The 27068-nt window shown below is 43.8% G+C and overlaps 1 protein-coding gene across 1 annotated transcript in view; it reads right to left on the bottom strand.

The window, feature by feature from the left end:
• Positions 1-592: 592 nt before the first annotated feature.
• tbx15 (T-box transcription factor 15) overlaps positions 593-27068 on the bottom strand; it is a 39408-nt gene continuing 12932 nt past the window's right edge. Inside the window, exons 4-8 of the mRNA XM_078286157.1 lie at positions 19065-19236; positions 11657-11824; positions 9375-9439; positions 5373-5470; positions 593-1425 (exon numbers count right to left, since the gene is read on the bottom strand). Of these exons, the coding sequence (XP_078142283.1) occupies positions 593-1425; positions 5373-5470; positions 9375-9439; positions 11657-11824; positions 19065-19236 (1336 nt within the window). The remainder of the gene's footprint in view (positions 1426-5372; positions 5471-9374; positions 9440-11656; positions 11825-19064; positions 19237-27068) is intronic.

The following is a 27068-nucleotide window of genomic DNA, read 5'->3' as shown; positions in this document are numbered from 1 at the left end:
TGATACGGCACAAGTGTTGGAGTAAAACAAATCTGGATCACGGGGGAAAAGGGAAGCGTGTTTGGTAACATGATGTCATGACTGGATGGCATTCGACTGAGTCCACCAAAACCAAAAGATGAGTCACTTAAAGAGGCTGTGGTTACTATTGCACCATAACAGATTCATGGGTTCACACCTGATAATCCTTCCGAACCAGAGCATGCAGGCTCTTCCTTCACTTTTCCCCCCCGATCTGACTTCGTCTTGGGGTTTGCTCTCAAAGTCAGAATCAGGTTTGCTGTCCCACTTCATTCTCTTTATCAACACAAAGATAATTAAATAATAGTTTCGACTCCCTTTATGTTCTATTTTAAGCAACGGAGTGTCTTCCAAAACAAAAACATGAGATGATATCCTTTTTTGAAAAGGTTCGTTTCGTACCGCAGTACATTAACACTTCATGTAAAAACGCCGGCTCCACATCAACACCGTAACACATCGTTGTCTTTAAACCAGGTCATGGATTACAGACTGAAAGACTGAGACTTTGGAAACATGGGGGACAGTGAGGTGAGGGTCAAGACTCGGTCTCAGACGCGGATCCCAGTCTCTACACCATGTGCATGGACATCTGAGAGGAGGAGCCGTACTGGCGGCCGTCACAGGAGCCGCCGCCCTGCTGGCCGCCGGCGGGGTTGCCGCTGATCATGTGCATAGTGTCCATGCTTCCGTTGGACAGGTACTGGCGCTCGGCGAAGGCCCCGGCCGGAGAGGAGGAGCACAGCAGCCCCCCCTGCGGCTTCTCGGGGCTGGCGGCCAGGCGGGGGGAGGTGGGGAAGTTGTATCCGTACAGGTTGTAGGGGTTGTGCAGGGAGAAGGCGTTGTAGGAGCCCTGCTGCACGTGGTGGTGGCTGCCGCTGAACATGTGGGCGGAGGAAGGGGAGGAGCCGGACGAGGAGGAGGAGGCGGAGCTGGAGCCGGCGCCGGCCTGCATCACGTACTGCAGCTGGGAGGCCGGGAAGGAGCCGAGCTGACCGCCGTAGGCGTCCATCTTGCCCCCGGCGCCGCCGCCGCCGCCGCCGGTCAGAGAGCCGTGGGCGCCGCCCTGCATGCCGGCCGCGATCAGGGAGGAAGTCCTCTGGGGCAGGAAGGATTCGGAGGACTGAGCGGACGCCACGCCGCCCCCCGCGGCCTGGAGGCGTCCGTAGGAGCTGTCGGCCAGGCCGCCGTAGCCCTGCAGGGCCGCCATGTTGCTGCGGGCGCAGGCCGGGTACTCGGACAGGCCCAGGTTGCACAGCTGGCTCTCCCTGCAGCCCACGTTGAAGGTGTTGGGGGCCAGGTGGAAGGTGGGGGGGGAGCAGGAGGGGGACAGCAGGTGAGCCGCTCCGGACGGGGAGGGAGTCCCAGTGCTGGAGGTGGTGGGAGACGTTCCTGTGCTTCCACCTGGAACACAGACAAGAACACACAGCAGAGACTGTAAGATAACCTGCAATATGGTGGACACTTTTAACCAGGTGAACACCAGCTTAGATGAAAACAAGTTGATTCCAAGACCAGAGGGGGTCAAGACCAAGACCAGAGGGGGTCAAGACCAAGACCAGCGCCAATCAAGTCCTATTCAAGACCAAAGTAGGCGTTAAACAATGTACATGTCTTTCCAAATGTTAAAGTTATGTGAAGTTTCTTAAGAATCAACAGAGATGTAGATCTATCTGCAGGAGCTCTGGACTAAACTCTTCAACATCCAACTAATTAATACACAGAAGTTCGGGGACTAAGTGTGTAGAAGAAAAGAGAATCTCCCTACAGAGATCAATAAAGCATTAAAGTCACATTATGAATTCACCTGTCCCAAATGTAGAACGTAACCACTTTGATCCACATGTACTTTTTTGATCCTCTTACTCCACAGACTAATTGCAGGGCTTCACTGTTTGAAACTCATGAACCATATCATAAAATATATTGCTCGTATCTGGAGATAAATATGGATTCAGTTTTGACCGTGTCTGGTCAACAGAACCGAGTCCTTTCCTCAATAAAAAGCCATGCGCTCTGAATTTAGACATGTATAGATTCAGCTGAAGGGGAAAAGGGGAATATAAAAAAAAAAAAAAGCACTAAAAAAAACGTTTTCTGGAATGGAGGGATAGCTGTGGGATATCAATCACATATTTCTCTATTAATGAGAGTTTGGCCCGGGTTCATCTTGCTGTTGGAGAAATTCAGTTTGAAACCAGAATAAGGAACGGAGAGGTGGAGGGAGGGAGGGAAGGGAAGAGGGGGGTGGGGGTGGGGGGGCATAACTAAATAATTCAGGACTCGCTTGGCTGGGGTTCTGATTTTGCACCATATGCCTTCGATAATATAACTGGTGGGAGGGGAGGGGTGGGGGGGGTGCTGCTTTCTGGGGGAGAGAGAAATAAAGAAAAGGGAGGGAAAGAGAGAGAGAAGGCGAGGTAGATATGTATAAGGAAAAAGAGAGAGAGAGAGAGAGAGAGAGAGAGGGAGAGAGGACAATAGTTTGGTGATGTCATGTTTTCCTCTCTGGTTAGAAGGGCTTGAGTTGCTTCAGCGCCGAGGGGGAAGAGTTGATTACTTGAAGGGAACGGGGTGTCTGGTGCCGTAAGGGTAAAGCTACACACACACACACACACACACACACACACCTACACACACACACACTCTACACACACACACACACTACACACTGCAGTGTCCTTTCTGCGTGACCCGGGGTTCATTGGCGGCGCAAGGACTTTAATTAAGGCCTAATCGCTTCGTAGGAGTCTAATGATAACAAACAGATGTCCCGCTGCTCAGCCGAAATGCGGAGCGTCACGTCATGCTGACCTCCAGAGGCGACGGAGGTGCGGTGAGGAAATCGAGTCACTTTTAAGCGGCGAGGCCCGTGATGTGAGCCATGACTGAGACGCCGCCGCCACCGCCTCCTCCGCCTCCTCCGCCGCCTCGCGCCTGCACACGCTGGAGCCGGGACAAAGGGAGGCGGCTCGACCGAGGCGGATTCGTGTCGCAGGAGCCGTCCAAAAGCCGCGGGGTTTGTTTAATGATTTTAGTTTCAAGGGCTCGGCGCGAAGTGAAAAGTTCAGCAGACGCGGGCCGCTCCGCCAGAGAGGCAGCGCATGGCCAAGCTCAAACGAAGGACACCCATAGCTGATACAGGATGTGGTGAGATATACAGGGAAAGTATGCAGAGGGAAAGTTCAGGTTGGGACAGCGTGTGCACCAAAGTCACCGTAACACCACAGTGGTGCTCCGCTAGTGAGGCCATAAAATGTTGCTCTCTTGCCTTTTTAGTAGGCCCTACTTGACTGTTTTATGAATCATAAATGATCTTATTTTAGGGATTCTGTTGCTTTTTTTAATTTTTTTATTTAACCAGGTAAAATCCCATTGAGATCAAATAGCTCTTTTTCAAGGGAGACTGGTCCAAGATAGCAGCATAAAAGTTACAGACAGGACAACACTGAAACAGTTAAAAACTAGAAGCTAAAGCACTAAACAGCTTAAAACACTAAAACCGACAAAGGAACATAAAAGAGCAAAATCCATGTACTAAGTGGGTCACAATCCTGAAAATAAGATAAAATACCTAAGAACAGAGACAGGTACCAATGGAGTCATAACGCCATACAACTTAGAAGAGTTTTACTATCTAAGTTACTATCTCTCTTTATTTATTATAAATTTAGGCCTTTTTTTAGGCTGTTCCAAGCAGAGAACATAAAGCTTTTTTTTCCCCATCTGTCTCAGCATTAGGGACAGACAGAAAAAAATATGTTTATATGTGTTTGGTTTTTTATCTCCAGTGTTTGTTCCATGTTGTTTTTTGCCTTTGTGTTTACCTGACTGCATAACCGATTTCCCTTTGGGACAATAAAGATATTGAACATGATTGATTGATCTTACTACAGTACTATCAGTGTTGGGGAAAGTCTCTTTAAAAGTTAGTTATTTTACTTTGTTACTTACCTTAAAAAGTAACTTATAGTACAGTGTTACTCTGTATTAAAAGTAGCTTGTTGGAGTTTTTCTGCATCACCCACTTCAACAACATGCTGTAGCAATAAGGCTTGTGCTGCCAAGTGTGTTGTCAATAATTGGTTTAAAATGCAATGCAAGACCATGGCTCTGTTTGTAAAGCAGTAAATCAATCTTATTTATAAGAAGCAGACTTAGATTGCGATTTTTCAGTTAGCAGCATGTTGTCTGCATGAGATGACACGGGATTTTCACTTTTTTTCTTCTTTTTATTTGTGCTGATAAAAATGAAAAAAAAAACAAAAAAAAAACATGACATTCTCATTTTAAAAAGTAACTAATAATGGATTACAAGAATTGAAAGAGTTGTGTGTTAAGTTAGTACTATAGCAATGGTTCTCAAAGTGGGGTTCAGGGACCGCCAGAGGTCCTTCAGCGGTCCCCAGCAAAATGAGGAACAGTTTAATTTCACTATTATCCAATTCACTTGAAAAAATCCATTAGAGAATGTTTAAGAGCTAATCATTGGTTTCAGTCTCACCACTTATCTCCCCACACACACTGCAGACAGACTAAATCAACAACTAAAATCCTCCCATATGGGGTTTCCTGGGAAACAGTCTGATCAGATGGGGGTCGGTGGGCTTCATGTGTGTCTATCTGAAGATCCGGGACATGAAGATGACTGTGATCCCTGCTAAAACAGAACCAGGCAGCATCAAGGGACCAGACTAAAGAATACTGGAAACTACGTGTTGATTAATATTAAATGTCTGGAACAGTCGAGCCCAGAGTAGAGCCCAGCTCTACTATTATTATTATTTAAATGAATGCTGCTTGGTGGATAATATGTCAAATTTAGTGGATCATAACTACTTGGAAAAGGTCTTCAATCAAGTTCTGTGAGGTTAAGCGAGGCAACATTAAAGGAAAAATCCACCCTAAAACACTTTAACACTGTTAAACACAACTACAGCCAAACACAGACGATGTGATGTCACATGAAGATATTTCCAGTGGAGTTTGATATGAGAAAATGTTTCAGGATGTAAAACATCAGCGGTAAACGTCAGGTTTTGGTGTCAGTCCCTCAGAATCAAAGAGCGAGGGCTTCTTCTTTCTAGAGCCGCCATTTTGCACCAAGAGACGTTCAACAATCATACAGGGAGAAATCCATCGTAGAAGAGGAGAGAGACCAGTTTCTCCACCCACAGGAGCAGGAGAGAGACCAGAATGCAACGCAGATTGATTGATGATATATTGATGACTTTTCCTTTAAAGGACCCAATCTGACATAACGTTCTCTCCCATACAAACAGAGGAACAGAGAAACATACAGGTGCTGAGAACATTACAATGATAAACAATATAATATCTCCGCCACACACCTTGCTGTTTCTGCATATTGGTGAAGTCCTCAAATGTGAGAGTCCGCACAGGCGGTCTCCAGAAAGCATAGGTCTCCATGATCGCCTCCAGGCCGGTCCTGAAAGAGAGAGAGAGAGAGAGAGAGAGAGAGAGAGAGAGAGAGAGAGAGAGAGAGAGCAATTTAAACATCTGTGCCAAAGCAATGCAAATAGCAGTAGAAAAAGAGAGCAAAAAAGGGAAAAAGGTGTCAATAATGACCAAAGTGTGTGTGTGTGGGGGGGGAACACAGAGAGAGAGAGAGAGAGGGGGAGAGAGAGAGAGAGAGAGAGACAGAGAGACGGCGTAAAGTGAGACAGAAAGAGAGAGACAATATTGGAGAGTAAGAGTCAGCAGTGACTAAAATGTGTGTGTGTGTGTGTGTGTGTGTGTGTGTGTGTGTGTGCTGAATAAATGACAGGAAAGGAGAGAAGGTAGAATATGGGTGAGAGACCCAGAGAGAGAGAGAGAGAGAGAGAGAGAGAGAGGTTGGTGGTGAATGAGACTGAGATTGATAGAGTATTAGAGCAAGAGAGAAAAAGTATTGAGAGAGAAAAAGAGGAAGAGGGTAGAGAAAAGAAGAGAGTATTGGAGAGTGAGTGAGTGTGTGTGAGAGAGAGAGAGAGAGAGAGGCTGGTGGTAAATGAGACAGAGATTGAGAGAGAGAGAGAAGCAGCAGAGAGAGAGATTGAGAGAGAGAGAGAGAGAGAGAGAGAGAGGGAGAAACTGGAGTCCTGCTCGGAGGAAACTGGAGCCATTAAAAAGGAGCAAGTTTTTACTGCGCACATAAATCTGGGTGACGTTTCATCTCGAATCTGTACACGGTTCTCCTTCCTGCTTGATTTACTTCCCCGCGCGCCGCCGGGCCCCGTCCCAAGGAACCCAGCGCCCGCCCGCCGCCGCTCGCCGTGTTATTTTAGGGCCACTAACTCCCTGGCCGTAGCAGCTCGTTAGTGCGCCGCGCTAATCGCCCCGGCCCTCGCCATCACTGCGTTCATTCATACGCTCGCGCCGCTGCGGGACCCAAACCCAACAAATGAGCTGTATCCCCCTGCAAGCCCATAAAGCCGAGTCACCGGACAAAATCCAGCCGACGACACGATCGTAACTTAAAGCTGGGGAGAGTTCTATATTAAGATGTTATTAAGGAATTCAGAAAAAGGAAAACAAGTCGGTGCTTAATTTGAGAATTAGCAGCACCGGTTTTGCCCTTTTTTTTTATTGATTTTGTATTTCCCCTTAATGTGGAATCAGTCGGTAATGTTTCACAGCAGCGGGGTCAGGCTGCGCTCACACCTCAGACCTGAACTGCTGCTCAGATCTGATGTTTTTTTGGATGTGATTCATATCTGATAGCAGTATGAGCCGACAGCGATGTTGAAAAGACAGAACAACAATAACAAAAGACGTCAGCTGTGCTTCTCCCGCCTGTCTCCAACACATCGGTCACAGTTTGAGTCTTCTTCTGAGTTCTGACTGAATTGAGGCGTTTCCCTAAAATACCAATCAAGTCTTCTATTCGTCTTTCTTTCCGTTGTTGTGTCTCGTTGTCTTCCACGCTAACGCCGCTCAGCCAAGCGGCCTAAATTATGGCGATTATCTCAGGTGAATGACGTAAGGTTTATTTGTTGTCAAGGCAACGCTGACAGGGGCGCATGTAGGTCTCACGTCTCGGGACGCAATTTTGTCCCACACATCCATGTGTTCCAGATCAGAAAAAAATTTAAAAAAATGTGACTCCATGCAGCTTTTTGCTGTTCACATTGATAAGAAAACATGTGAAGGAAAAAAACATAAAAATTGGGAAACTTTCAGCTGCAGTGTGAACACAACCTTACTGTACTATGATTTGATTCTATTTTAGAATTATTCTGTTTTTATTGTTTTCACATTTTATCTATTGTTATCCCATCCCCTTTTTAATGTATTTTCTATGTATTATGTATTTTGTGTATGGTCTATCATCTTAAAAGTTGCACTGAGGCAAATTCCTATCAACTTGTTGACAAGGCAATAAATTGTTGAATCTTGAATATTTACATTTACATTGCCATTCTAGGTGTTTAGCCGACACCCTTATCCAGAGTGACTTGTAATGAGTGCAAACCAAAATTACCCACAATCAATAGTATGGGGGTCAAGGGTCACAGCCATAACACCCTGGTAATATTCCTGAATGATCAAAGGATAAACTGTACTGCATGACTGTAAAAAGGAGTGTTGAATCCTCAGAGTCGCTGCACTCCTATTTGAATATGAGCAGAACAAACCCAAAAACGAGCCACAGAAATGAGCAAAGTAAATCTGATGTGCGGGACGTGAGGATAAATTCATTTTCTCCCTCGCCACATAAATATCTCGTTCCCCCGTTATCTTTTCATCTGTAGTTTTCTGCAATGAAATTCTAATGCCAGTTCATAAATCAAACAGTCTATTGTTTGAAAAATGAAAAAAGATGTCTCAAATATCTGTGCCAATAATGCAGACCAGATGAGGGGGCTGCTTTCATGTGCTGAGGGTCTGGTGGTTCAGTGCCCCCCCCCCAACCCCCCCCTAAATGTTATATATGATAATTCAGAGACCGAGAGAAAGAGAGAGACGAGTCCAGGGAGAGACAGAGAGATCGAGGAAGGAAGGATGGATGGGAGGAAGGAAGGAAGGAAGGAAGGGAAGAAGGCAGGAGGAGGCAACAGAGTGTAAGAAGACAGAATGGGACGAAAGGGAGAAAAGGGAGACACAAAACAGAAGGAGAGCCTGAGGGAGACGCAACACAGTCTCCAAAACATCCATGAAATGAGCACAAACTCTGAACTCTGAAACGCAGATTACATGTTGTGGACACGAATAATGAGAAGATTACGCTCCTCCACCACCAACCGGATTAGATGACAATAGCAGGAGTTGGACACGCCGTTTTCAAAGTGTTTGTGACTTGAAGAGGTTGGCGACCGGCTAAGTCTGAAGCAAGTAAAACAACTTCGGTTAAGGTTAGCCGACTAAACCTTTGGTTCGGGTTAGGGAAAGGTTTTGGTCGTGGTTAAAGAAGAAGAACTGTCGCTGACAATGAAAACTTCACTCTATAACTTCACTATAAAAAGTTGGGAATTGAACCCGGGGCGTCGGAGGTGAAGTCTGCACCCATCCGCCCATCCGCCCCCCGAAACCTCCACACCCTTACTTTCCACCGCGCTTAAATGTCAAACTACTTGCTGTTTCTACACACAGAAAAATAAAGAACCATATATGGTGATTTGGAATAATTCTTAGCTATTGGATGGTGGGTGTTGGCATAAATGTAGAAAATAACCAAACCCCTCCATAGTATATATTGTGCAATTGCAAATGAGGCTTTACAAGGACAGATAAACAAAAACACAATGCAGGTGTCTGAGCAAAGGAGAGCAGGAATGGTTCTTTAAGGAACCGGAAATGGTTCTTCTATGGCGTCTCTCCGAAGAACCATTTTCAGGTTCCAGTTCGCACCTTTATTTTTCCGTGTGTAGTCGTGTAAACCTTTTATGGTGCATGGGGAAATGTAACTCTGTCGCTTTTGATGTTCTTTTTCTTTTTAAAACATTGTGCTTTTTCAAGAAATGAGGCAGTAGGACAGGAGGATAGAGGGAGATGGGGTGGAAGAGAGTGAGAGAGAGACAGAAAAAGAGAGAGGTGGGGTAGAGAAATGATCCCATCCAGCAGCGACTCTCTCTCTCTCTCTCTCTCTCTCTCTCTCTCTCCCTCTCTCTCTCTCTCTCTCTCTCAGCAGATCTGAAGGGTTCCTCTTGGCAGCGGATCGAGCGGCTGTTTTTTTTATACGGAGCAGCATATGGGATTAAGTGGTATCTCCAGGGGATTATTTCCATATTAAAGGCCACGCAGGAGAAAAAAAAAAGGATAGATTTGCACGCCGCGGCATGGCGGACGCCACGACAGGTTGTATTACATGGCTGCGCGGCCGACGGGGGCGAACGGACGCTGAGATACTGTACCTGTTTCTGCCCGAGTCCCGGAATCCTTTGGCGAACGGGTTGCGGTCGATCTTTAGTCTGGTGATCTGCCAACAAGAAGAAGAACATTACAATCAAAACAACGACAGAGCCGTCCAGTGAGATGAAAAACACAAGCCGACTGCATTTTTTTTTTCTCTGTTGAAATACAAAGAAGAACAATACACAGCATCAAAGAGCCTCGTTAAAAGCTGCATGAGGCAACTTCACACGTTGGCAGCTCCAACTGGCAGCGAGAGGTAACGGCTTGAAAGATTTGAACTTCAATTCCCAGAAATCCTGTGCGGTGAGGTCAGTGAAGTGTTTACCGACCGGCCGGTCTGTGATGCTTCATACCAAAAAAAACCAAAGAGACGAGAGAGGAGAAGATCTAACGCTGCTGAGTCCGGCTTCCTCTGCTGCTGGTTAGGAGACAGTTTTCGGATTTCGCTCTCAAGTTTGGATTCGTCACTTTGGATTCGGCAGAGAAGCGACCAGAATTTAATTTGGGCAAATAAGGTGAACCTATGGGGTCTCAATTAGTGGGGATGGGACAGTCTTCTCAGCTGCAGCCCCACATTGTGAATAACATGGGTGAATATTTACATAAAAATCTTGCCTATTGCAGCTTTAAAGGGGAATGCCACCCATTTTAAGAATTTATACATGTTATTTCCATGCCGAAGGACAGTCCAGTCAATGTTTGTGAACTTGCACAAGAAATCAAGAGAGAAAAGCCTTGATGATTTGTGATCTGGGATGTGAAATCAAGGGCTGCTCCATTGACAGTGAATGGGGCGCTGACTTGAGTTATCACACCAAAACTGTTGAATTTAAACCTCATTTGGGTGCAAGAACTCACCCAAAAATCACATGGGTCCACAAAGTCAGCGCCCCATTCATTGTCTAAGGAGCAGAGCCAGATTTTACGTTCCAGCGAAATCACAAATTCAGTTCTCCCGTTTCTAGCTTTAAGAAAAGAGTGTTGCATGTTCACAAGTGTTGACTGAAGTGTCCTGAGGCAGAGGAAGAACATATGTGAATTCTTAAAATGTGTGGCATTCCCCTTTAAGTCCATCAAAATTCAAACAGGAAATGAGGGAAAGACAGAAAGACAGAAAGAAAGCAAGAAAACAAGGAAACAAGGAAGCAAGAAAGCAAGAGACAGAAAGCAAGCAAGCAAGAAAGAAAGAAAGAAAGAAAGAAAGAAAACAAGAAAGCAAGAAAGACAGAAAGAACGCAAGAAAGAAAGAAAGAAAGAAAGAAAGCAAGAAAACAAGAAAGAACGAAAGAAAGAAAGTAAGAAAGTAAGAAAGAAAGAAAGCAAGAAAGACAGAAAGAACGCAAGACAGAAAGAACGCAAGATAGCAAGAAAGAAAGAAAGCAACAAAACAAGAAAGAATGAAAGAAAGAAAGTAAGAAAGAACAAAAGCAAGAAAACAAGAAAACAAGAAAGAAAGAAAGACAGAAAGACAGAAAAACAGAAAGCAGTGGTGAGACCTGGTTCGGGACAGACCGACCTGCTGGTTCTGGTAGAAAGAAAGAAAGAAAGATAGCAAGAAAGAAAGACAGAAAGACAGAAAGACAGAAAGCAGTGGTGAGACCTGGTTCGGGACAGACCGACCTGCTGGTTCTGGTAGAAAGAAAGAAAGACAGAAAGACAGAAAGACAGACAGTGGTGGGACCTGGTTCGGGACAGACCGACCTGCTGGTTCTGGTAGAAAGAAAGAGAGACAGAAAGACAGACAGTGGTGGGACCTGGTTCGGGACAGACCGACCTGCTGGTTCTGGTAGAAAGAAAGAAAGAAAGAAAGACAGGAAGCAGTGGTGGGACCTGGTTCGGGACAGACCGACCTGCTGGTTCTGGTAGAAAGAAAGAGAGACAGAAAGACAGACAGTGGTGGGACCTGGTTCGGGACAGACCGACCTGCTGGTTCTGGTAGAAAGACAGAAAGACAGAAAGCAGTGGTGGGACCTGGTTCGGGACAGACCGACCTGCTGGTTCTGGTAGAAAGAAAGAGAGACAGAAAGACAGACAGTGGTGGGACCTGGTTCGGGACAGACCGACCTGCTGGTTCTGGTAGAAAGACAGAAAGACAGAAAGCAGTGGTGGGACCTGGTTCGGGACAGACCGACCTGCTGGTTCTGGTAGAAAGACAGAAAGACAGAAAGACAGAAAGCAGTGGTGGGACCTGGTTCGGGACAGACCGACCTGCTGGTTCTGGTAGAAAGACAGAAAGACAGAAAGACAGACAGTGGTGGGACCTGGTTCGGGACAGACCGACCTGCTGGTTCTGGTAGGCGGTGACGGTGGTGAAGACGGTCTCGGGGAAGCTGAAGGTCTTCACTCCCTCTCCGCTGGGAACCGGCTTGGTGGGAGACAGTTCGCTGCTGAAGTCCTTCCGGATCACGTGCACACGAGGCTGGTACTTGTGCATGGAGTGGAGGATGATCTGAAAACATGGAGGACAAGGAAGGTATTATTGTTTTTATTAGAAGATATTAATTTATTATCACTGGAACACCTGAAGTCTTACAGTAAAACCCACTTTTACTCGCTAGCTTTTTGTTTAGATTGATCATGTGTCTGTGGATGTGTATACTCATGGCTGTGTGTGTGTGTGTGTGTGTGCAAGTCTACTTCTTCTTCTTCTTCTTGCATTTTTATTCTTGTCTTCTCCAATTTCTGTAAAGCACTTTGGTACAAACTTGTTTTCTTTATTTAAAGCGCTATATAAATTAACTTGAACAAACTTGAATCATGACACTGCACACATATAGGTGTAGTGTGTGTGTGTGTGTGTGTGTGTGTGTGTGTGTAGGTGTGTGTTGTGGGTGTTCTTTTATTTCTATAGTCTTTCTAGCATTGTTTGGATGTTTTATTGTTATAAATATTATTTCGCTAATATTCCCTATATTATCTTAATGTTTGCATGTGTGTTTTATATCTTACTAACACTACTGTCTTGTTTCAATGTTTCAGCTAATGCTTCTGTATTGTTATAACTGCTTTGTGTGTGAGTAATTTGTTTTCTCTCTGTACATGTCTTATCTCCCCTGCTTTTATTGATTTTGATTTATTTGCACGATTTTACGTTTTTCTGTTTTTAATGATTATTTTAACATCGTGCCCAGCCAGGGAAGACGGCTAAAAATTAGCCATCTTGCTAGCGCTGGCACATTTACAGTGATTAAATAAATTTCTATATTATTCTATATTCTATATAAATTTCTATCCTTGTGAGGACCAAATGCCATAGAAAGATAAGTGAAATCTTCTGAACTGAGGACATTTTGCCGGTCTTTACTTCTTTAAAGTGTTAAGACTAGAATTAGGATTAGGTTGCGGTTAGGTTAAGGGTTAGGCATGTAGGAAATTAATGAAGGTCCTTACATGTGGAGTAATACAGCACAAACGTGTGTGTGTGTGTGTGTGTGTGTGTGTGTGTGTGTGTGAGCGCCTCTCCCCTCGCTCTGGACCGCTCAGCTCCGAGACGAAACATTAAACTTGAACTCTGACTCCCGGCCTTTTATTTCCTTAATGCGAACACACAATATGTGCGAGTCACTTCACAACATCAATTAGCTGGAGCGGTTTCCTATCGGGGCGACGCGGCGCTCAGCGGAAACCCGAGTTCGCCCCGCGATGACGCTCCGGAGGGCCGAGGATTAGTTCACAGCGGAGCGGAGGCGTCAGACTGCGTCGGCCCCCGCCTCGCCTCGGGGCCCCGGGGCCTCCGTCTGCTCTTGATTAATCTCAGAGTGAGAAAACCTCCCCAGAGCCAAGCCAAGCACCCCCCCCACCCCCCCCTCGCCCCCCCCGCCCCGCTGCAGCAGAGGGGGTCATTTCAAACCATGTCTAGGGGCGGGGGGGGGGAACAGCACCGAGCATCAGCAACAGTAAATTTAATATTCCTGGGCCTCAAATCACTCACACACAGAAAAAAATGACACAAAAAAAAGCACACACACACACACACACACACACACACACAGTGGTAATTTGCGAGATCTTCGTTTTTTTAAAATTTTGTCTCCATCTTTGCTGCTCAGCGTTCATTTCTGTGGTGTTTGTGCACTGCATTTCGCAAAGATCACCTGTCAATCAAACAGTGTGGGGGCGGAGCTTGGATTTTCTGTTGATGCAGTGTGTGTGTGTGTGTTTCTGTAGGGACTGATGTCGTGCGAAAAAAAATTGTTTCCCCCTAAAAAAAAAACTAAAAAAAAAAAAAACGTGTTTCCTCTGGCGGTGTGTCGTCGCCTGAATTTCATGCCAAAGAAAAACATAACAAAATCATTTCAAATTTTGTGGATTGTTTTCCTACCGCTGGCTTTTCAAACAATATTTAAAAAAAACGTCTCACGGCATTACAAAGAATGAAAGTAGCCAATCAAAAGCATTCTCTACCTAGTCGCCTTATAATAAACAGAGATCACGCTCGTTTGTGATTAGTTTGATAATTTCCTTTTTTTTTTTTCCATATTTTGGCACAACACCAGTCTTTTCTTTGTCTGTTCAGCCATGGCGGCTATCGCTGCTCATGCTAACTACCCAGTTCTTCTTCTTCTGTTTATTCCAAACAAACCAGGAAACGTAAAACGCATCACTTCCTGTGCGGCAGAGACAGATTTTTCCCAGGAAAGAGCCGCCAGACACCGGCTGTTTAGAACAGACAGTGGAGAAGATTTACGAACTGGATAGAGATTGAATCACACAATCGGTGACAGAGAGTAGAAAAACAGACATTTATTTATATTAAAATGCCGTGGATTATTACTTTGATCAGTTCTCACACACACACACACACACACACACACACACACCAGTCCTCGTCACCTTCCTCATCCCTTGCTCACAGTTCCCAGTGGAGCCCGAGGCGATGTGAGGTCACAGCAGATCGCACATCCACACGCTGAACTCACAACAACACAGAGAGCAGCCAAGGGACATTAGCTGACTATTGTTCACGCTCAAATACAATTAGGCCAAACAAGCAATATTTTCATTTTGATGGCTGGTAATGACAAACTCTTAACCCCTTTGTAAATCCTCTGGAAAAAGTTTCAACAGCCAGACACCAAGCTGCCCCCGCTACAATTACAGCTGTCATATGAAATGCCTGCATCTTCAAAAAAGTCGAATCAAACTCAAATCTAATTTTATACCACAAATGTAGCCAAAAAAGTGCTTTAGAAACAGAGTTAAAAGCAGTTCAGGGTCGTGATAAAGACAGCCAATAATCACAGAGGGACACAAGAAGAGGAGAAGTAACGTTTAAAAAGTGTAAAATGTATATAAAAGTATGGAGGAAAAACTTTAAACCGAAAAAATCTCCAACTTATTCCAAAGCAGCAGTAACATGATGTTTTTAAGTTTCTCTTAAAAGCAAATTAGTATTTCGGCAATCGGCGTCAAGGCAGTAAATCAGACCGACTCGGGTCTAACTCATTAGATCAGTGTTAAAATTTCACTTATGAAATCCACATTACACTATAGAGAAGCCAAGAGCCAATAAGAGCCTTACTTCAGCTCACCACCACAATAGTTACAGTACTGACTGAATGTGAGCGAAGCTACAATACAATCCCACATATCACCGCCGTCTTATGAACATCTTCCATCTCCAAAGAGAATTAAGAAAAGCAGACATACTTTCAGATTGCTGACAGTGCAGTTTGGAAACTCTGCAGTGGATCTTGAACGGGTTTCAAAGTGACAACGCTCTCACACAACGCCGGTGATATATTACAAAGCAATGGATCATTAGCAACGGCAACAGAGCAACTGTGAAAAAAAAAAGGTTTGGGCAGTCCACTTTCCTCCAGTGTTTTATTAGGTTTTCCCATAGAGCGGCGAGGACAGACAGGAAATAGAGAGAGAGACGAGAGTGACAGCATGAGGCGGATCTGAACCCGCGAGGCCGCCGCACTCGGACGAACCCCGAGGCCGGCGGGTCCAGCCAGGCGGCGGGGCGTCCCAGAGCGAGACACATTTAAAGTGGCCTGTTAGCCTGCCAGCATTTTCTCTCAGTTTAGATATCGAGCCGCAGCTTTTTTTAATATCTTCATGCTACCAAGCTGCTCGCCTGTTTAGAACATGAGTTTTGATCAGATAATTGTTTCAAATACTTTTTTATAGTAGTTTGTTTTAGTCGACTTGAAGTATCAGGTGGGTGGGGTTTGTCTTTTAGTACAATTCTGTTTTTGGAAAAGCAAGTTCTCATTCAAAGAACAATATTTTGGCTTTCAGACAACATTGTCTGATTGGATGAATTTGGCCTGATGCTAAATATCATTACATGTGACAAGCTCCACCCATCTGACCCTTCAAACAGGGCAAAACGAGCACTGCAAAACAAGAAAATGTATTTGCAAATAGTATTTGACCCAGGTCTGGTTTTGATACTCGCGATGCTACAATAAGTCAGGATCCCTCACAGCGAAACTTTGATATTCCTGAAGTGTGGTGCAGTCTAGCCCCAGTGCATGCCATCATCTTTTTTTTTCTTTTTGTCTGGGAAAGGACGACACATCAAACTCCATCGCAAAATTTGTCACAGTAAAGCTGCCGGCAGCGAAAAACACAACATTTTGCAGCTGCTTTTTCATTTTTTTTTCTTTTAAATTCCACAGCAATTTGTGGTGTTTTCTGTTTATTTCTGGGAATTTGTAAGGAGAAAAAAAAGGGAGTCAAAGAGCAAAGACGCAATGATCTGCTTGCTGACAAGTGCTTTGATTTATGTTTGCTTGACTTGATGGCTTGTAAAAATTGTCACTCTCAGTCTTTTTTTTTCAAAGAACGACAGGGTTTCTGATGTGGCACGAATGCAGCAATCAGCCAAAATTGCAGATCTCGATCACGAAATTGCAAACTCCTGGAGGCACCGCTCGGCCGGCGGAGGACGAGCCGCGATTCATCGTAAATGTTGTGTTTTCTCACAGCCCCTGCTTCTGTTTTTTGCTGAGAGGTCTGATTCGTGACATGCAGGGTGTCTGTTTCTGATGAGGCAGACATTTCACGACACCACAAGCCGGGGGGGGATGGAGGGGATGAGCGGGGAGGCCGGAGCACGCCTTCTATCTGCGGTGAGCTTTCCCACACAGGAAGCTCCAAAATTAATTTCCTTTGGCCTCTAAACCCCCCCCGGGGCAACAAAGCCCTTAAACTGAGCTGCGGGAGGGGAAAGACAACCTCCCCTCGCTCTCAAAAAGCCCTGCATGTGAAAACTCGCCCACGAACACCCAGATGTTATTACATTTGTCACCACTGAGCTGATATGATCATCTAGTTGAGCTGTGACAGAGCAGGAACCCGCCAGCGCCACACAGCTCGCTCGCTCGCTCGCTGGATCGGACCGGACGCCGCCATTTTGTCGGGAACGCCGCAGCGATACATCTCTGTCACGCCGCTTTTCTGATCATCACTTCACCTGGCACCCGCGCTCTCCGGGAGAAATTGATTTGAAGCGGCTCCTCGCGCTGTTTTCAACAATATCTCTGACCGCTGTAATCAAAGCAGTCTGGCTGGGACTCGCTGCACCGTCTTGATAGCAGCCATCTTGGGTCATCTCCCACTGTTTCCACATGTGGATCAGACGAGAGAGAGAGATGAGAGAGGCAGATCCTCGCCTGCTTTCACCTGCGCTCCATCAGCAAAATCCAAGCAGATGGATTTCACACTCGACTCTTTCGGCTTGTTGTTATTTCCACAAAAAGATCAATCTGAACCGCAGCGGCGGCTCTGAATACCAAGCTGACTCTGTATTTGTGCGTTGCAGCTTCTTTGTTTATGCAGATCCACGCTTCACACGTCTGGAGGGAGTGACTGTTCAGCTCCATGTGCTATGAGCTTAAAATTATACGATTCTATCTGACTTTTTATCAACATATTCATGATCTTTGAATGTTTTTCCTTTATGCTTGTGTGATGTTACTAAAAAAAAAAAAGACCTGTTGCTGGTTAAATATTTGAAAAGATACCAGATAATAATTCCATCTCACAATATATTTAAGAGACTTGTAAATATAAGCACAGTACAGTTTCCCTATATCATCTCATAGTTAACATGCAGTCCAGACACAGTCGGTAATAAAAGCACTGGGACTGCGAGCTACACTGTGTGTTTTTGTCATTTTCTTTTAAACACTAAGGCCAATAAAGACCTATAATCAAAAGCTGACACTGTTTTCTCTTGCTTTATATTCTTTGCATATGAAATTCATATTAAACTGCAGTAAAGCACAAATCAGAGACTCGCTTTACCTCACTGCCCCCTCATTAATTATATATAACGAAGGCAGTAAATCAAACAGACTGTGGTCTAACTCGATGCATTACAGTTAAAACTTCACCTAGGAAACCCACATTACACTGCAGAGGAGCCAAGAGCCAATAAGAGACTTACTTTACTCACCACCACAAAGTTATGCTATTGACTGGATATGATCAAGGCAGTAAATCAAACTGCGGTCAAACTAATTGTATTGCAATTCAAATTTTTACCTCAGTAGCATGGCTGCTTGAGCGCATTATAAATCAAGTCAAATTGATTCATTAAGTGCCTTTAAACAAAACCGTTTCATTACAAAGTGCTTTACAGAGCCATAAAAGAAATTATTAAATAGTAAAACAAGGGCATGGGTTCAAATCCCAGACCTTTCATCTCTCCACACTAATCCACAGACATAATAATATTCAATCAGGCTGGACTAATTTAAAAAAAAGGAAGGCCTAGGTGTGGGAGTGCAGTATGTGGCAACACACACCGCCCATCATCACAGAACACACACACACACACACACAAACGCAACACAAAAAGTAATTTTTAAAGAAGCTTATTTTCCAATTGAAATCCATGTATCACATAAATTCAGTTTTGAAAGGTTTTCATGACTTCGATGGTCATGAAATGTACTCAACACATGAAGAACCGTCTACACTTTCCTTTCAAGCAAAGGCATCAAAAACGTCCCGACTTGAAGTATACAGTGGATGTCATTTGGTAGACTTTTCTAAGTGTTTTACAGTCCCATGAGTGCACACACCTCTAGCATGGGCGGCACCAGCGTGACCTTAGGAGGTTTAAAGGTCAAAAAATCTGTCGTAATCTTGAAACTCCTCCATGGTGCACGAATCAAAGCTTTAATATTAAAACCCAAAGCGTTTCCACTGTAATAACCTTTGTCAGGATTACAGGATTAGGCTCAGTCAGCAATATTTTAAAATACTCGCGTCTGATTGGTCTGTGGGTCCTGAAGTGGCCATTTTAGATAGGAGGTTTTCACATGATGCAGCAGCCAAATGTTGAAATTTTTTTTGCAAAACAAGAGGCACTTGAGCTGCTGAGTGTCCTGCCATCACCACCATGATGTATTAAATATATAATATACTAATTAATGCATTCATTAGACGGTGTTTCAACGTCAACATACCTGTCTTCACATAACATGTGGATGGTATTATTATGAGCTCCATATTTTAAAGCATTATAGTAGTTTCAAGAACATCTGTTTTTCCTCATTAATATGTAAATTTATGCAGCAAGGCGTCGAAATGTAATCTGATCATCTGCTCTATAGGAGGAACCTGTGGTGTCAGTATCTATATTGTTCTTGAGTTATTGTGTCTACAGACAGACAGACAGACAGACAGACAGTTTCAAAATAAAAGACCAAACAGGAAGTTGTCCTTACGTGTCCCTGGTCGTCCAGCTCGTTGTTGGTGAGTTTGAGCTTGTCGAAGCTGACCACCTGCCTCATCCAGGTGTCTCCTGAAGCCAGGGAGTCTGGGTGGATGTAGACCCGCGGCGGCACCGGGGAGTCCGCGTTTCCTGCCACCATCCACTTGGAGCTGTGGTACACGTACCTGCACAGACACACGGCAGCAGGATGTTTTAGAAAAACCAAACCATTGAAAACAAATATTGTGTAACGCTTTATTTGGATCGCCCAGTGTTGATGCTCAGCTAACTAGGTGACAAAGAGTAGATGTTCAACAAAATGTCACTTATCTCTACACACACTGTAACCCTAAGATTAACCCTCACCCAGACACTGAATATCTATCTGTACACTACTTTTCTCACTATTATATCACCTGAAACCCTGCAGTCTTTTTAGTGACACATTATAGTCACTGGATAGTAAGTTGAGCATTGGATTATCCAAATAAAGTGAGACCAAAAGTTGTACAACTGCTACAAAAAACATGGGAGGAGGAGTCCCACTTCTTACTGTGCTTTTCCTCCTTCTCCAAGAAAAACTGTTTGTAAAAAATCAAGTTTTGCTCTCTTTTCAGCCATGTTCTGGAAACTATAGCTGGTTGAAACACATTACAGTTTTTGTTTTAGAAAATACAAATCTGGCTTTACTGTTTAACTTTTAAGAAACAACTGTCTTCCTTACTAATGCAGGATAAAGGCATGAAGGTGGATTTCACTGTACTGTGCATTCACCAATAAAACAAAAGCGTTTTAACTCCCTGTGAGAGCAGAACTACGGAAGCGTACGGTTAACTTTACTTAAATGCTAACGCAAATTGGAAAATGGCAATGCAAAACCACAACAGCATTTTTTTTCATTTTCCACTTGCACATCATTTATTTGGGTCAAGAGGAAAACTTGAATGCAGTAATCTGATTTGCATTTGCATGTACAAGTCTGCAGGTTTTCTGACAATATGTTTCTGCCCTGGAAGGACACTGCAGCCTCCAGATAGCACTCACTTTGGGTGCGTTACTTTGGGGAATACGTGGTGTAAGAGTTATTATAAAGCATACGGAGTGTCTCGGCTTATTGTTGCCGTCTTGCTGGATAACAAAATCAAAATACTGGGCCGCGTTGCCACAACACCAGCCTTTAAAACTCAGCTGTTGTTTCTTCATTGTGCTTGAAATTTCTAACAACAGCGACATAAAATATTCCATATGCAGTCCCACACTCAGCTGCATAGTTTCAATTAAGCTCAGCCATAATATTTGATGATGTTGTATGTGAGTTTGGGTACAATAAAGGACGTCCCGCCCATTAAACAGCAGAGAGAGAGGGAGAGAAAGAAAGAAAGAAGGAAAAGGAAGGAAGGGAGAGAAAGAAAGAGCGAGAGAGAGAGAAGCTAAGGAGATAAAGAAAGAAAGAGAGAGAGATAAAGAGAGAAAAAGTAAGAGATAAAGAGAGAGAGAAAACAAGTGAGATAATGTCAATGGAGAGAAGGAGAAAGAAGAGAGAATGAGAGAGGAAAGTCAAAGAAAGAAGTAGAAAGAGAGAGAGAGTGAGAGAGCGAGATAGAGGGTGAGCGGGAGAGAGAGAGCCCGAGGCACAGCTGTTTGCCTTTAGTTCTGGCCATGTGCTCGGCTGAAAGTGCTTCAGCTGCAACGCCTCTGCCAAAGTCATCACTCAGCGGTGAAACATGGACAAAACTCTCATTTGGTCCTTTTGTTATTGCCTCTGAAGGGCTGCACCACCCTGTCTCCCTCTGAGTCACACACACACACACACACACACACACACACATTCATATGTATGCTCAGCCTCTCTCTGCCACAAACACACACAGCACATCAGGCATGGACAAATGCATGCTAGTTAAAAGTATAGTGTTGCCAACTTAGCAATTTTGTTGCTAGATTTAGCAACTTTTCAGACTACCCTGGCAACTTTTTTTTCAAAAGGCACCTAGCAACAAATTTAGCTACTTTTAAAATGTATTTGGAACTTTTAGCAACTTTTGAAAAGTGAGTCAAACGCTAAAATGCATGCATTTTCCCTCTAAATGACACAAAAACGATTTTCTCTGTCACACACTCAGTCACAACACACGGTCTGTCTGCATTGTGAGTGACATCAGCAGTAGTGACGCTCGGCTCAACAGCAGCAATCATTGTTGGCTGACTGCAGCAGCAGTAGCATGCGTTACACGACACAAACTTAATTTTTTTGGTCAAATCATTTAAACACATTCAGTTCAGAGCACAATTGTTTGGTTAAGAAGTCACAATTTTAAAAAAAAGACGAATTTAGAATTTCCTCCACAAAGTAGCGTTAACAATCTGAAAAGGGCTAAGCCTTCAGTAACGTTACATGCTAGCGCACTCACTGCAGACTAAAATTAAGCTAGTCTTGAAAAAGGTAAAAAAATAAAAATATCTGATCATAAAAAATGTGTTGTGTTTATATTACTTTTACAAATAAAACTATGTGATAATAAACAAACAAATCTAAACTAACAAATTTCAAATCATATTTTTCGCCGAGATGGACAGTCAATTTGAGTAATGTCATTGTGTATTCTACGTAATGACGCAGTTTTACGTCATTACGTAATGACATCATCACGCAATGACATCACAACGTCATTTAGCAACTTTTAGCAACAAATCGACAACTTCCCCTGAAAATTAGTTGGCAACACTGAGGACTTTCTGGTGACACAACGCAGCCTCTGGCGGCCATGTTGGAGGTCCTCAGCTCTTGGGCAACAATAGCTTTGGACAGCTGATTGTGTTTCTAAATGCACAAATTGTCCGTCTCAACAGAATTGAATAGACCTGGTTAGTTTCTGTGCTGTTTTTGAGTGGGAACTGATTGTTTCCCCACATACAAATCTGACTGACTGTTTGCTAGCTTGTTAGCTAGCTAACCATAGTATCTGGTCAGGTAACCATCACTGTCTTGTTGTTAACACATCTGATTAGCACACTAGCTAACATATCTAGCAGCAGCTAGCGTTAGCATGTTAACATCAGTGTGTTTGCTGGCTAGTTAGCTAGCTAACAGTTTGTTCAGGTTAACTGAGCTGACTCTTCTCAAGCTACAACTCAGAGTGTTTTGGAGTAGAGACTAGGGCTAAAGACAAGACAGTTTACTGTGTCACAGTAACCAAATCCACCTTATCACACTATTCACTTTTACTGAGAACGTTACTGAATGGATCTACAGCCACACCACAACAAGCTTATTCCAGTATCTTTCTTTTTCTAGCCTGGTTGTTTTATATTTAGCCGTTGTTTGTGCAAAGCCAGTTCTCCACTGGACCTCCATGATGGTGTCAGACTGGTGGTTGCTGGGAGATTTGTGACTCAACTGCAAAACATCTGTTGGGAAAGTGAGTTTGTGTTTTTTCTGTTGCCATGTCTACTATTATTTGTGTTGTTGTGGATTATCACCTTTAAGTGATAATCCGTAAGATTGTCTTGTTTTTTTATTTTTTATTTTGTCTCCAGCTTTGGTGCTAAATGGAGCTATAGGTCAAATCACTGTTGTGTTATATGAATCGGCGATAGATAGAACGAAACAGACATTTATTTATTTTATTAAAAGATTAAATATGAGGCAGTTATACTGACAGACAGACTTGGATTATGAGTCTTTACTTCTACATTAAACCATATTATTATTGCAATAGCAGCAGTGAAAAAAGCCAAATTTTAACTCCCGCCTCCTCTTTTTTGCCGTAGACTACCAAGCACACACCTCCACACATACATCTGACTTTTGACCTAGACACACACTCACACACACACACACACACACGCACACATGCAAAAGGTGCCAGGCGTTTGTGTAATTTCCTGTTTGGAGCGCTGTTTAGGGTTACGCTCGGCGTAGCAGGGAAAGTGTTAAGGAACGGAGAAACTTTAGCCCCAAACAGGACTGGAAATCTGATTAGTCCCCCCTTTCATCTTCCATAAATCTACCATCTGGCACCGGCACAATCAATAAAGATCGGACTTTATGTGACACCCTTGCTGGACAGATGAGGGAGGGGGGGGGGGGAGCCAACACCACACTTCACACACACATTTTCAACACTCGTGTACGCATACGTGCACGCTCACACACACACACACGCTGACAAAAACATACAGCCACGTATTTTCTCTTATTCTATCTCTATCTCTTTCTCTCTGTCTCTCAAACACACACACACACACACACACTTTCTCTTCCACACAAGGAAAACCCACTGGCGCAAACACACACATATGTAACACAACACACATCAACACGCACGCATGCGGATAGACACACACTGAGCCGCACACAAAAACAGGTTGTGTGTGCGTGTGTGTGTGTGCATGTGTGTGTGTGTGTGTGTGTTCTCAGCTCATCACACATATACTCTTTCATGGAGAGACATACAGGCAGGCATGCACATAAAAAGACACACACACACACACACACGCATACACACACTTGCCAAACCCAGGCTGTATATTAGGTTACTGTACTGACAGAGTAAATATTGCTATTGAATTACCATACAGGGTTGACTGGTGTGTGTTCTGAGTTTGTAAGAGAAGACCAATGGCTTTGTGTGTGTGTGTGTGTGTGTTCTTGTATTTCTGTACTTATGAGGACTCAAATGTCCTCACAAGGATAGAAAGGTGAGGAAAATTCAAAGAAAATCCTAATCCAAAGTGAGACACTTTACTGGTTTTTCAGTTTTACTGGGCTAGTTTTGGATTTGGGATTTAGTTCAGGCAGAATTAGGATGAGGTTTAGATTAGGTTAAAGTTAGTTTTTGGGGTTAGGATTTGGATTTAGGGTGAAGATTAGGAATAGGTTAGGTTAAGGTAAGGGTCCAAGTTAGTTTAGGGTTAGGTTTTGGGTTTAGGGTTATGATTAAAATTGCGATTAGGTTTAGGTATAAAGTTAGTTTAAGATTAGGATTTGGGTTTAGGATTAAGATTAGAATTACAACTAGATTTAGGTTAGGCTAAAGCGTTAGGGATTGAATATAATCAATGACTGTCCTCACAAGTATAGCAATACAAACGTGTGTGTTTTTGTGTGATTCTGTGTTAAAACGTGTATGGATACCTGGGTGTGTGTGTGTCTCTGTGTGTGTGTGTGTGTGTGCTGTGACACTCAGGATCAGGGATGAGGTCCTGTATGTTTGAGCAGCCAGACAGCGGCGCTCTCCGCTCTCTCTCCCCCCCCCCCCATCCAGCGGCCCGAGCTCGGCGCTAACCGAGCGAGCGTCCACATAAAAGAGCGGTAATATATGGAGATTTAATGAGCGCGGTACCAATGAGACGTTCCTAAAGAGGGGCAGGGAGCCTAAGTAAAGCAAGTAAATTCCAATAAAGACCGTATTTCCAGACCCCCGACTCCCGAGGACCATGAGACATACCAGTGACAGCTCCCGGCTCGGTTTGCAAAGCCCTGCGGTAAATTCCCCCGGCCAGGAAGAAAATCCTATTTAATTTTACAAGATCTTTTGGCCTCTAAAATCCTCCGTGATATTTTGGTTCGCTGGAGCGCGAGCGGGGAGAGAGCGGGGGAGAGAGCGGGGAGAGAGCGGGGAGAGAGCGGGGAGAGAGCGGCTCGGTCGGCGGCGGGACAGAACGTCTACTGCGCTTCAGTGGAAAACTTTATATTAATAAACAGCTGCATAAAATGAAGAATGCGTGAAGCTCTATTGCACCGACAAAACAAATGTCTCTTCTTTAACCGTCCTGTGTTTTTATATATACGGATTTGTGTCCTTTGATTTCTCGGAACCTGTTTTTTTTTCAAAGCGTTTCGTGAATACATTTGACTTGACTTAAAGGGGGACAAATACTTTTCAAATTCTGTCCGAGATGACAGACTTTTGTTTTTGCCGCAAAGAAACGGGGACATATCTGTGGCACGCACGGCCTTTAATCAGATATTATTCCTGACAGAGCGACAGATGAAGACAAAACCGACCCGCTGTAAACATGTTGGGTTTGATTTCGCTTCAAAGTGCTTCCTGTCGCCGCCAAAGAAGCCGTTAACACACTGATGCACTGTTCAATACTGAAAACGTCACTACATAACTTTCCTATGGGACCTGCTGCTCCATCACTTCCTATGAGCTGCATTAGTTTCATGATATTTCAGTGATGTTTACATTAGATTTAGACCGATATCTTGGATCCGCCGATATCGGCCTTTTTATTAATTATCAGATATCGGTCGGTCATGTCTTCCACTGCTGATATGAAGAAGGTTCCTCCATGACCACAGCTAGAGAAAAACTGTATAAAAAATAAATAAATTGTATTGAATTTTATTTTCGTTGCACAGTTTGTTTAGTCATTTAATTGTTCAATAATGTTTTTCCACCCTGACAAGAATAAAATCCTGGCAGAAACACTAAAATTGTAATTTTTTGGCATGAAAATGGTCAAATTTAAAGATACTGAATATCGGCACGAAATATTGTCAGCTTCAATGCAAAAATATCAGCATCAGCTTTTAAAAACCCATATCGGTCGAACCCTAATTTACATACAGTGAGGCCGGTCCTTGGTTATTTGTGCGTTGCCACATTATCAGTTCATGATGCTCAGAAACAACCTGATGAAACAAACAGCATCAGCACCCGGGAAACATAAAACTTCCCCAACGCAGCTGCCGCAGGAGAAGCAGGTCAGCTGCACACGCAACTCTCTCTCCATCTCTTTTCCATTTCTATCATAATACGTTTAAAAAAAACGATATTGAGTCATAAAAGTAACCCTAGACGCATAAAACTACCACACGCAACCTGCAGAGAAGCAACTGCAGCATTATGGGATTTTCTTTCCATCTCCTCCTCCTCTTTTTTTCCCCATTTCCATCATTATACCTGAATATTGAGAGTTATCCTATTTGCGGGACAGACTGTGGCTATAAGTTATCCTCTAGGCCAGTGGGATGATGAATACATTTCAATCTCCTCTCTCTGGCTTACCTCTCTAACTTCGGGGAGTAATGCCGCATGCCAGAATATCAGCCTTATTGCATATCCAGAGAGATCCATCACATAAGCCTTTCCACAGTGCAGACTTTCTCCGATGCAAACTATGGGAGAAACTGCTTTTAGGACAGGTATATTACTATTAGCAGTTATGAGAAATTTTTTAAAAATGAAACAAGGTTGGAATATGTTTGTTCGGTCCAAAGGCGGTTACGTCTCTGACATGAGGCACGAGAAATGAGCAAAATCCAACTAGGTCAAAAATATTTATGCTCAGTCCAACATCTGAGAATCGTCCAGGAAAACACAGATTTCTGTCCAGCAGCGGCGGAGGAGGAGGAGGAAGAGGAGGAGGAGGAGGAGGAGGAGTGTGTATTCGCTCATGCATGTGCGCCTGCAGATATGACTGCACATGTGCATATTGTGTGCATGTTATGTATGCAGCTGTGCATGGGTTCGACCGATATGGGTTGTTGAAGGCCGATACTGATATTTTTAGACCGAAGTTGCAGATAGATGATATTTTTTGGTGATATGCAATATTTTTTAATTTTGAACATTTTTCATGCCAAAAAATGACAAGTATTCAGTGTTTCCCTCAGAATTGTATTCTTGTCAGGGTGGAAAAGCCTCTGAAACAGCATTCAGAGCATCATGGGACACTAAAACTCTCCACTGAAACCAGACTGAGGAGATTCTTTTAGTGTCAGCAGCTCTTTAAGGCAGAGTGACCCACCACACCTATTCAATGGTAGAGAAACTCTGGGAGACATTACTGCTTTTAAATTAAGAATTAATTTACATAAAACATAACTGAGCAATTAAATTAATAAATAAAATGTGCAAAGAAAATAAAATATCAGCAGTAGACGACACTGACTGGCCGATATCCGATATCTGCACACCGATGTGTCAGTCTAACCGCAGTATCCAGCCCACCTGTGTGTGTGTGTGTGTGTGTGTGTGTGTGTGTGTGTGTGTGTGATGAACGC

This window comes from Centroberyx gerrardi, chromosome 10, assembly GCF_048128805.1.
Source record: "Centroberyx gerrardi isolate f3 chromosome 10, fCenGer3.hap1.cur.20231027, whole genome shotgun sequence".
Classification (NCBI taxonomy): Eukaryota; Metazoa; Chordata; class Actinopteri; order Beryciformes; family Berycidae; genus Centroberyx; species Centroberyx gerrardi.
Note: the sequence above shows the minus strand (reverse complement) of the source record. Positions and strands in the feature narration are given on the sequence as shown.